General features: G+C 44.3%; 1 protein-coding gene across 1 annotated transcript in view; it reads right to left on the reverse strand.

The window, feature by feature from the left end:
• The window catches only part of LOC102819475 (glutathione S-transferase theta-1-like), a 14,187-nt gene extending 3,714 nt beyond the window's left edge, over positions 1-10,473 (reverse strand). Inside the window, exons 1-3 of the mRNA XM_006874932.1 lie at positions 10,362-10,473; positions 9,287-9,374; positions 5,009-5,159 (exon numbers count right to left, since the gene is read on the reverse strand). Of these exons, the coding sequence (XP_006874994.1) occupies positions 5,009-5,159; positions 9,287-9,374; positions 10,362-10,473 (351 nt within the window). The remainder of the gene's footprint in view (positions 1-5,008; positions 5,160-9,286; positions 9,375-10,361) is intronic.
• Positions 10,474-11,343: the final 870 nt, after the last annotated feature.

Raw genomic sequence — 11,343 nt, forward strand, 5'->3', positions numbered from 1 at the left:
TCATGACTGATCTGGATACCTTCTTTTTGATGATGAATGTAACACCATTCCTTTTCAATTTGTCATTCCTTACTGCATAGTAAACCATGTGGTTGTCAGATTCAAAATGGCCAATACCAGTCCATTTCAGCTCACTAATGCCTAAGATACCGATGTTGATGCATTTCATTTCATTTTTGACCACTTCCAATTTTCCCAGATTCATACTTCGTACATTCCACGTTCCGATTTTCAGTGGATGTTTACAGCTATTTCTCTTCATTTTGAGTTGTGGCCCATCAGCAAATGAAGGTTCTGTGGGCTTTTCTCCCACGAGCTTAACTCTATTCACGTCATCATGGTCAACTCTACTTTGAGGAGGCATCTCTTCCCCAGTCGCATTTTGAGTGCCTTCCAACCTGAGGGGCTCATTTTCTGTCCCTGTATCTGACAGTGTTTCTCTTCTATTCATAAGGTTTTCAATGACTAGCGATTCGGAAGTAGTTTGTCACTCTTTCTTCAGCATTAGTCTAGCAGAAACCCTCACAATCAGCCACCCAACCCCCAGCTGCCCTGTGTCCTAATAGACAGAGAAACCAGCTCCAACAAGGGCCTCCTGAAGATATAGACAACTTCATCTAAGGGCCAGGAACTCCTCTGTCATATCCCTCCTGCACTCACCTTGTAAGCTCCTTGACTGGCAGGAGCCCCACTACCACCACCACCGCCCCCTGAGTTTTCGCCTGTCTGGGTCTAACAGCTGCACTGTTTTTTTTTGTTTTCCTTTCACTGTTTCATTGGTTTTGTTTATTCTTTTCCTCTTTTCATTCCCTTGAATTTTATCCCATCTCTGCTTTCATTCTTCCTTCTTTTCTTCTGTTCCTCATTTCCCCTCTCCATTTTTTTCCCTTTTGTGGCACTGTAGGATAAACACTGAACTGCTAACCACAAAGTTGGTGGTTTAAACCTACCAGCTACTCCCTGGATACCCTACACAGAGTTGCTATGAGTTGGAACTGACGTCACTGCACTTAACAACAACTCTTTTCATCTTCCCTCTCCCGGGTTTTTCTGAGTGCTGTTTGTTTGTTTTCTTCCTTTTGATTTCTCTCTTATTTTTCTCTTCTATAGGTCTATTTTCCTGTCCCTCTTTTCTCTTTTTGCTTATTATATTCTTGTTTGTTTGTTTGTTTCCCTCTAGTTTTTCTTTTTTTTTTTCTCCTTCATTAATTTCTCTTTCATTGTTGATTGCTTTGCTTGTTTGTTTTGTTTTGTTTTGTTTTGTTTTGTGTGAGAGTGAGTAAGTGGGTGGGAAGGTGGTTTCTCCTCTTTCCCAACTGATAGGAGATAACAACTGTGCCCATACAGCCCAAGCACAACTGTACCTCCTGCAGCTCCACAGGAGTCAATACCAGTTCCTATACCTCATGATCTACGATAGGCAGCAGCCAACACCAGCCAAATCACCATAAACTGAGGTGCATGAATAATGAACAGAAATTAGTGCACATATTTCCATTCTAACTAACATGAAGAAACAAATGACCAAGAAGGTAGAGCCAGAAAACATTTCTGAGGAAGTAAAGGTAATGAAACTCACTGAAACAGAATTCAAAGAATGATATTTGGATACATTCTCAGCAGGTTGACAGAAAGACTGAGGAAAGCAAGAAGAACACAGAAAAAAACTTCAGAAGAATTCAAGAATACTATAAGAACAAATAGACAAAATAAATACAAATTTTGAAACAATATAAAACCTGTAATTAGAAATCCAAATATTAATAATAAGATTTCAGAAATGGACAATACATTGCAAGGGCAAACAAGTATAAGCAGGACCCTGTTTGGAAAAGGGAGTTTTCTTTTGCTATGTTAGTGAAGTTACACCAGGGTGAGGGGTGGGTCCTAAACCTAATCACTTCTGAATTCTCAAAAGAGCAGAATAGACACAGATTCACACACAAGGAGGAAACAGACACCAAAGAACTCCAGGAACACCAAAAAAGGCTAAGGATTGCTGGCAGAAACTAGGGCAAAGGTTTACAAAGAAATTAAAATGAACAAGACCCTGATTTGAACTTTTAGTCTCCTAAACAAAAATAAATTTCAGCTCTTTTAAAACACCTACTTTAGAGTAGTTGTTATCATTACCAATTGCAATAGTCACATCTGTGAAGGTAGAAGTTTTGTAACAAAAAGGAGGGAGTAGTAATCTTACATTCCAGGAACAGAGGACCCTAGGACCATCAGGGGAGAAGAGCATGAGCGGAATGTGGGACCCTATCCAGAGGAGCAGTGACACCAGAGATGGAGGCAGAGATGAGGACATGGAGAGATAGAGCAGCTGAGGCCTCTAGACTCATGGAAAGAGAAAGAATGTGTGCTGGCAGCCAGGAGGCAGGCTTGCAGAATGTGCCCTTTATTTAAATGATTATATATTCCTGAGAGTTTTGGTGTACATCCCCCCCCAACCTAAAAACAAACAAACAAACAAAAAAACAACTCAGAGGGAATAGAAGCAAATACTTTGAACGATGATGCACTAGGAGGATTGTAGTCACTGAAATGAAATAATGAGTATTAAACCGATATTCCCCCAAGTAAACTATCACTCAATTCACAATAAAAACTTTAAAACATCCACTTAGAAATAATAATTATAATAATAAAACATCCCACTTGTGGTATTTTTGTTATAGCAGTACAATATAACTAAGACACACATTAAAATATACATTTTAATGTGTTGGGTTAAACACATTATATTCATTTTACCTGTTACTTTTAATTCTTTTAATGTGCCTACTAGGAAATTTCTGGAGCACAGTGACTCTGTAGGATAAGCACTGGACTGCTAACCATATGGAGTTTTGAGCCCACCAGCTGCTTCAAGGGAGAAAGATAAGGCTTTCTGTTCCCATAAAGATTTACAGCCTTGGAAACCCTATACAGGGTCACTATGAGGCAGAACCAACTAAAGAGCACTTAACAACAACTTGGAAATTTAGGAGGCTGGATGCTGCAAACGTTTTGTGATCAGTTGCTAACCTAAAGATTGGTGATTCGAATCTATCCAGTGGTTCCATGAAAGGAAGGCCTGACTAGCTACTTCTGTAAAGATTACAGCCAAAGAACAACCCTATGTAGCGGTTCTACTCTGTACCAGATGAGGTCACCATGAGTCTGTGCCAACTGCACCACAGCTAACAACAACTAGAAAATTTTAAATTAAGTATGTGGCTCGATTTATATTTCTATTGGACAATGCTAAGCTAGTTAGAGAGTCATGAACCCCAAACTCACTGCCATCAAGTCAATTCTGACTCATAGTGACCTGAAAGCACAAAGTAGAACTGTTCTTTAGGGTTTCCAAGGCTGTCAATCTTAACAGAAGTAACAATCTCATTTTTCTCTCAAGGTGCAGTGCAGCTGGTGAGTTTGAACCGATGACCTTATAGTTAGTGGTCCAGTGCTTAACCAACAGTGCCACCAGGACCCTGCTGCTGCTGTTGTTGTCACTGTGAGCCACCTAGTAGGTTCCAACTCAGAGTGACCCTGTATAGTGTTTTTGAGGAGACACACCAGGGCTCATGTATAGTGATCTATTGTTGTTGAGTGTTGTCAAGTCGGTTCCGATTCATAACGATGCCGTACAGGGTTTTCAAGGAGCAGCTGGTGGGTTTGAACTGCCGACTTTGTGGTTAGCAGTCCAGCACTTGTCCCACAGTGTACCCCAGGGCTCATGTAAAGCAATGCTATTGTTGTTAAATACTGTCGAGTCTATTCTGACTCATAGTGACCCTATATAGTGTTTCTGAGGAGCAGCTGGTAAGTTTGAACCACGAACCTTGCGGTTAGCAGTCCATTGCTTATCCTACAGCGCCACACCAGGGCTCATATATAGCAATGCTATTGTTGTTATTAAGTGCCATTGAGTAATCCAGACTCATCGCAACCCTGTATAGGGTCTCCAAGGGGCAGCTGGTGGCTTTGAACCACTAACCATTTGGTTAGCAGTCCAGTGATTATCCTACAGTGCCACACCAGGGCTCATGTATAGTGATGCTACAGCCCTTCTTAAATAAGCCACTTTCATCCCTGGGGCCTGGCAAGCAGAGGGGTAAGCTTGTCATAAGCAAAAAACTTTCCTGACTAAGCAGCAATGTAGAGAATTGGGGACAGGCTGAAAATTAATTCTTATAGTCTTTATTTGGTGCTTAGGTTTCAAAGTCCTGTAGAATGAGCTCCCTGATCCCATCTTTAAGATGTTGGAAACCAGAGATGATATGAAATAAGGAATGAACTGTAATTAACTAAAGTAACAACCCAGCCCAGCTCCTGATTAGCTAGAAATGATTAGCTTCTCACCCAGGCTGTGAGGTAGAGGAAAATGCAAGCCCTTTCTGAGGGTATTTATCATCTACTTCAATCTCTATTCTTCTAACAATGCTCAGCATACAATCATAAATTATTGAACATAATTACACAAAAAGGTGAGAAAATGTGACCAGCTATCAAGAGGGAAAAAAAACACTCAATAGACACAGACCCACAGAGAACCTAGGTATTTAAATTGGCCGAAAAACGACTTCCAAATTATAACTGCATTGTAGGATAAGCTCTGGACCTTAAAGTTGGTTTGAACCCCACAGTAGGTGGTTAAAAATCCAATAGCTGTTCCTCAGAAACGTTATACAAGGTCTCTATGAGTCAGAACTGACTTGATGACACTTAAGAACAATAACAACATCATAACTGTGTCAAAGAATTTAGAAGACAAGATGGGCAAAATGGGTAGAGAGATGGAGCATTTTAGTAGAGAAATGAAACCCTAAAAATTAATCAAATAGAAATTCTAGAACTAAAAAATGCACATCTGGAATAAGGAATTCACAAACTGGGCACAACAGAAGAAACAAGTGAGCTAAAAGAAAGATGAATAAAGATTGTACAAACTGAGAACGGTGCCAGAGCATCCTAGGGTGATACTCTTTGCCTTCCTCCACCTCCCCTGGGGCCTCCTCACCTTATGCCACAGCGTCCGGAGACAGTTTCTCCGAAGGGTTGTGTGCTGCCATGCCAGGTACTCATCCACACGGGCACAGGCCTGCAGGTCCTGAGGATACCAGTGATCAGAGACCTTATATTTGCGGGTCAGGTATAGCAGGATGGCCACACTGAGAGGGAGATATGATGCATTGGGAAAGCCACTGTGCTAAGTATTTACACAGAGCACTTTCTGCAATCTTGCTGACAGTCTGCCAGGTTATTATCCCCATGTTTCTGACAAAGGCACACAGCCCTTAAATGGCAAAGCTGAGCATTTTTAATAGCTAATACCCAGGTTTGTGCCAACACCAGGCAACAAATCTCATAGCATGGTATTCTGTCAAATGTCCAGAGAGAGTTCCTGATCAGACTACAAGCAAAAGCTTTTCAGAGGAGATGACATCAAAGTCAAGCCATAATGCTTGATTGTCTTACGGTTATTAGTTTTTCTGCCTACTGGTGTGGTGCTGTGGGCTAATGTGTCATACTGCAAAGTCGTCTGAACTGCAAGTTCGGTGGTTCAAGCTCACCAGCTGCTCCTTGGAAACCCTATACAGGGTCGCTATGGGTCGGAATCTACTCAACGGCACTTAACAACAACATTGTAAAATAGACATTTAAGTGTGAGAGAAATTACTATTGGGAATTATGATTACAGAAAACTTATAAACCCACCTTCCACCAATAATGGACTGGATTAGCTAAAAGAGGAATTAGAATTTGTCCAGGGAAATAGGCTTCTTGTTAAGTCTTTGTGGAGTATGGGGCTTTAGGCGGAATCATGAGCCCCTCCCAGAACCTTCCACTTGAAAAGACACCAAGACCAACCCAGAACAGCTGGGAGAACAGAAAATTCTTATTGAACGAAAGACCAGCGGATAAAAGCAGACTGATTGGCTATTAGAATATCAAGCAAGCTGTTTGCTTTGGATGTATCAAGGCAACAAAACTCAGCCCAACAAGGAAAACTCCCTTCTAAGACTGAACTCAAAGAGAACCCATGAGCAGTCTACTATGCTCACTAGCAACTACCCTGGTCTTCTTGTTTGTGAAAGTGGGGGAAATGCATCAATGAAGACATGGGCTGAGTTTGGCCATATTCCATTGATACCCATTGACCTTGAGATGAGTGAAAGAAGAGGAAGGGCTGGCTGGTCTGAAATTTAGGGAGGTGAACTCCTGAGACCATCCATGGTACTGACCTAGCCCCTGGGGGCTATGGCTGAAAGTGAAGTGGCCAAATGGTCTGAAGTGTGGGGAGGCATGTGTGAACTCCCAAACTTGCAGCTAGTACCCATTAACCTGGCTTGGTTGGCTAGCTGACCAGAACTCAACCAGATAAAGCTAAAGATGCTTAATACTGTTGTTGTTAGGTGCCACTGAGTCAGTACCAATTCATAGCAACCATATATGTACAACAGAACGGAACACTGCCTGATCCTGGGCCAGCCTCATAATCATCGCTACATTGTGAGCCCACTGATGCTGCCACTGTGCCAGTCCATCTCGTTAGGGGTCTTCCTCTTTTTCTCTGACCCTCTACCTTACCAAACATGATATCCTTCTCCAGTGACTGGTCACTTCTGACAATGTGTCTGAAGTATGAAAGATGAAGTCTGGCCATCCTGGTTTCTAAGAAGCACTCTGGCTGTACTTCTTCCATCACAGAGCTATTGGTTCTTTTGGCAGTCCATGGCACCTTCAGTATTCTTCTCCAACACCATAACTCAAATGCATCAATTCTTCTATTCTACTTTTGCATGAGGTTATTGAAAAAACCATGGCTTGGGTCAGGTACACCTTAGTCCTCAAACTGACATTTTTGCTCTTCAAGAATAAAGAGGTCTTGTGCAGTAGATTTGCCAAATGCAATACATTTGATTTCTTGACTGCTGCTTCCATGAGTGTTGATGAAGTCATTTTGATACTGTGGGCAAGTATAAATTACTACAACTTGATGAACAAGACCTTTGCTTATGGATGCAGTTGCTCAAAATTCCAACCAAAATGCAAGGCTTCTTCATATCAAACACCAAGCTTGTTTTCTCAGTGCACTGGGTTGATAGGGATGGTCAATTTAGACACTGGCTATCAAAAATGCAGAGTACTGGTGTGGCACTGTGGGTTAATGTGCAAGCCGTTTTGCAAGGTCAGTGGTTCAAGCTTACAAGCTGCTCCTCGGAAACCCTATGCAGGGTTGCTATGGGTCGGAACCAACCAACTCGACGGCACTTAACAACAGCAACAATAAAAAATGGGAAGCTATAAAGGCACGAAATAGCTGGCTTACAAGTTTCATGAGTGTGCTTAGTTTCAGAAAAAAAGGAGTAATGTAGAATCCCCACTGAATTGTTTTGCTCTTTTCCAGATGATCTGGTGAAAGAGGATAGGGAATGATGGTGATAGGATTTTATGATTCAATTGTGAGTAACTGTTAGCAGGATTAATTGCTATTGTCGCAACTGTGATTGTAAATGATGTGGAACTAAAAGGGAGGAGTAGTTCATCTTTCATTTCAAGAACAGACGATCCCAGTACCATCAAGAAGGAAGAGCATGAGTGGAGCGTGAGAACCTACCTCGAAAAGAGGCCACAGCAGAGACAGTGGCAGAGGTGATGGGCATGGAGAGGTAGAGCAGTTGTGGACTCTAGGCCCATGGACTGAGAAAGGCTATGTGCCTGCAAGCAAAAGGCTGGCTTGCAAATGTGTCCTTTAGATATTTAAATGAATATATATTCTTCGTTTTGTATGTGTACAACAAATATTTCTGCTTTGTTGATTTGTGAAAAATAAGATGTAAAAGGGAAGTCACAGGGTTAGAAGCAGGCTAACTGTTGTTGCGGGGGAGGGGGGATTATAATTATTTAGAAGAAACAAAACATATAATTGGGTGAAAGTAAAGCTGATGATCTTGTCTGTTAAAAAAAAACAAAACAAAACAAAGTTGAGCCATAAAGAAGTCAAATTCTTTCCATCTTGCATCCAATCCCATTATCTGGCATTCAACTTCAAATGGCCTGATGTTTTCATTAAGACTTCTAGTCAGGCTTTTGTTCTATCTGTCATTTTTTCTTCCAGGAAGAGTATCTTGCTAACCCAGATGGGATTGTTCAGCTTTCTAAAGCATGTTTCAGGATACACTGGGTGATGCAGGATAGTACAGTAGCAGCAAAGACAGGACCCTTGATTATGAAGGTGGAAAGTTGTGTTGGGAAGGGATGGTCCTGGAAAACACTGGAGAGGTGTGAATTTAGAACCATTGGAAAGCTTTTGGGAATTTAAACATACAGAACTGGGTATCCAAGTCTAAAGAGTAGGAAGCTTCTGCATCTACTGCTGGCCCACATCCCCCCCTACAAATCCTCCACTCAGCTCTTCCTTAATGTCTTAGTCATCTTTGCAGGATGCCCTGGAGTGCCATTTTGGTCCTAGCAAATTATTGAAGCCCCCCACAGTGAGGGCCGAAGGCTCCTGTGAACCACAGAGCTCCCAAGGATGGGTGAGCAAATATAGAGATTGCATGCCATCCCCATGGGTGTTGGTCATGGACATAGCACAAGGTCATGGGGTATGTGGGCACCAGGAGGAAGCATGGAGCTGGTAGTGTGTCAGAGGAATTCATTGAGGGTGCATCTACTTTTTTAGAGCATAAAGTCCAAGTTCTCCTTGTAGGTGGCAAGAGGCAGAACCAGGAAACAATATGACCCTCTTGAAGATGACCTGCTGTGATGTGAAACATCCACATGTCTGATGGTTCTCTTACTGGAAAACTCTCCTATATGCCATCCATTTGGCTGCTGGGGTATGTCTGTGGAGCATGTCTCTTTACCCACCCACCCTGAGTGCTGGGAACCCAACCCTGTCTCTTCCTTTAAGCTCTTCTAAAGCTGGGACAGTTGAATTTCTTACCTTACCCACAGCTTGAAAGGCTTCACCAGAGGATGTCATACCCAGAGACAGACTCAAGCTTGGTGGGGGATGAAGCTACCACCCGCCTGTCCTGCCCAGTGCCCTATAACCTGGGGATACTTTCACCAACAACCAAAGGATTGATGCAGAAGTAAAGCTTGCTTTTCTGGCCATCCCAGTGAGTGGGAGCAATGGGCAGGCAGGGCCTGGGTTCTAATCCTTACTGTCAGGGGGACATTGAGCAAAGAACCTGCTGTCCCCAAGGACTTCAGTTTTCCATGGAATAGAGGGTTAGAACAGAGTACTTCCTAAAAGATCTGACAGTGGCCTTGGGGACTCCGTTACCTCTCAGTCAAGATGAAGTCCCCGTCCTTCAAGGCTGGCACTTTATTCATGGAGTTCACTTGGGTAAAGGCATCACTGAGGTGCTGACCTGTAGGGGAGACCAGTATGGAGGACACTGAGTCCTCCATGGCCTGGTCCCACTTCTTGTTATACCCAGGCCCCAATTCTGTGGCTCTTCTCCAAGCTCTGAGCTGCTCCCCACATGGCAAAGGCTGAGTGGGGCCACAGAGGAAGGAGGGGGAGGCTGTTCTTCCAGCTGATTGGAAATTGGCTCTCCTCCCTGACCCCCATTGCTGAGTCCACCTGGGCACAGCCTCCTCCTGCCCTTCTTCCACTGCCATCTCCTCTCCAAGGAGTCCAGTGTGCAGAACCAGCTGGAGCCTGTTCCTGCCCTGGCCTTCCTTGTACCATCCTCCTTTCCAGCAGTGCCAGCTTCACAAGCTCTCATTTAGGGTACTCAAGCTGTTGGGACAGGGTGGCTGGTCACTCAAATCAGGACTTCCCTTTACCTCTAGAGAATGGTTACTAGTCACAAGAAGTGGCCTTTTCCAGCTATCCATTGACTTGTGAAACTTTAGTGGCACAGTGGGCTAAGCATTGACTTGCTAACTAAAAGGTCTCGGTCCCTCCGAGAGAGAAAGATGTGGCCATCTGCTCCCTATGAAAGCTTAGGCAGTAGTTAAGCTCTATCCTATAGGGTCACTCTGAGTGGAAATCAATTCTATGGCAGTGGGTTTAGCATCTCCATGCCTTATTTACAGCCCTTCCTATTCACCAGAGCTCTCTCTTCATGTTCCGCTTCCTTTTACTCCGCCTCCATGACGTCTTTCCATGGGAATGAAACTTTGTTTTTGTTGTTGTTGTTGGTTTTTTGTGTGTTTTTTTTTTTTGGGGGGGGGGTGCGGCGCTCTCTCCATGATGGCTCACTCCTAGGCCTGGTTGGCACCAGTTAGGAGATGGTTCTCCTAAGGAAGATCTGGCACCCACTAAAGGAGGTCTAGCCTCTCCAAACTCCACCACCACCACAAGGGAGGTCTGGCCTCTCCAAGCCCCCAACAAGGGAGTTCTGACCTACCTTTGAGCAGCTCCACAATTCGGAGCTCAAAAGGGATACCATTCTTCCTGGCGAAGATGTAGATAGCGCGGCAGGGTTGCGACAGCAGGTCCAGGTAGAGCTCCAGGCCCATGGTGAAACAGCGACACAAACTCAAAACCGTCTTAGGCTCAGGGCAGAGCTGGGACACAGTCCGGGGCAGGCCATTGCGGCCACTCCCCCAGCCCGGCCCCAAGGGGCGGCTCTAATCATCAAGCACTTTGTGCAATTGTCTGTGCTGCCCGTAGGGCGGATCCGGATCCGTGGAGCTGAGTGACCTGACCGGGGCTGCGGGTGTGCGGACACTGAGCATGTGCTGAGGGTCCCAGCCTACCGCCTAAGGGCGCATATGGCCAGCAGATTGTGAGTGCTGGGGGTTGCCCAGGCGTTGCTGCAAGTGGGTGGAGCAGCGGTGATGTCCCTCCTCCTAACCCCAATTTGCTTGGGTCAGAGGGACTGGGACTGGGGACTCTGAGGCCCGGAGGGGAGGGTGAAGGAACATACCGGGCAGCTATGAGCTGACACCCCACCCCAAGAACTGGCTCCCATTCACCAACTAGGAGCCTCTTAGCCCACAGCCACTGAACGTTTTTGAGCTGAACAATTAATATCAATTATCTCCTCTAATTCTCTTGTTGCTGCACAAAGTTCCGTGCTAAGTGCTTGTCGAAGGCTAGTCTAGAGAAGCAGAGAAACAGATAGTAAAGGGAGTTCTGGTTTAGCCCTGTGGGTTAATGCGCCAGACTGCAAAGCCGTTTGAACTGCAAGATAGGCGGTTCAAGCTCACCAGCTGCTCCTTGGAAATCCTATACAGGGTCACTATGGGTTAGAACCGACTGGACGGCACTTCACAATAACAGCATGTATATAAAGAGAAGTTTATTATCAAGAAATTGCAGAGTCCAAGGTCCCCAGCAGAAGAGAGAGACAGAGACTTTCCCAAGTGTCCATTATATTGGGAGCA

The sequence above is a fragment of the Chrysochloris asiatica genome, unplaced genomic scaffold (assembly GCF_000296735.1).
Source record: "Chrysochloris asiatica unplaced genomic scaffold, ChrAsi1.0 scaffold00306, whole genome shotgun sequence".
NCBI lineage: Eukaryota > Metazoa > Chordata > Mammalia > Afrosoricida > Chrysochloridae > Chrysochloris > Chrysochloris asiatica.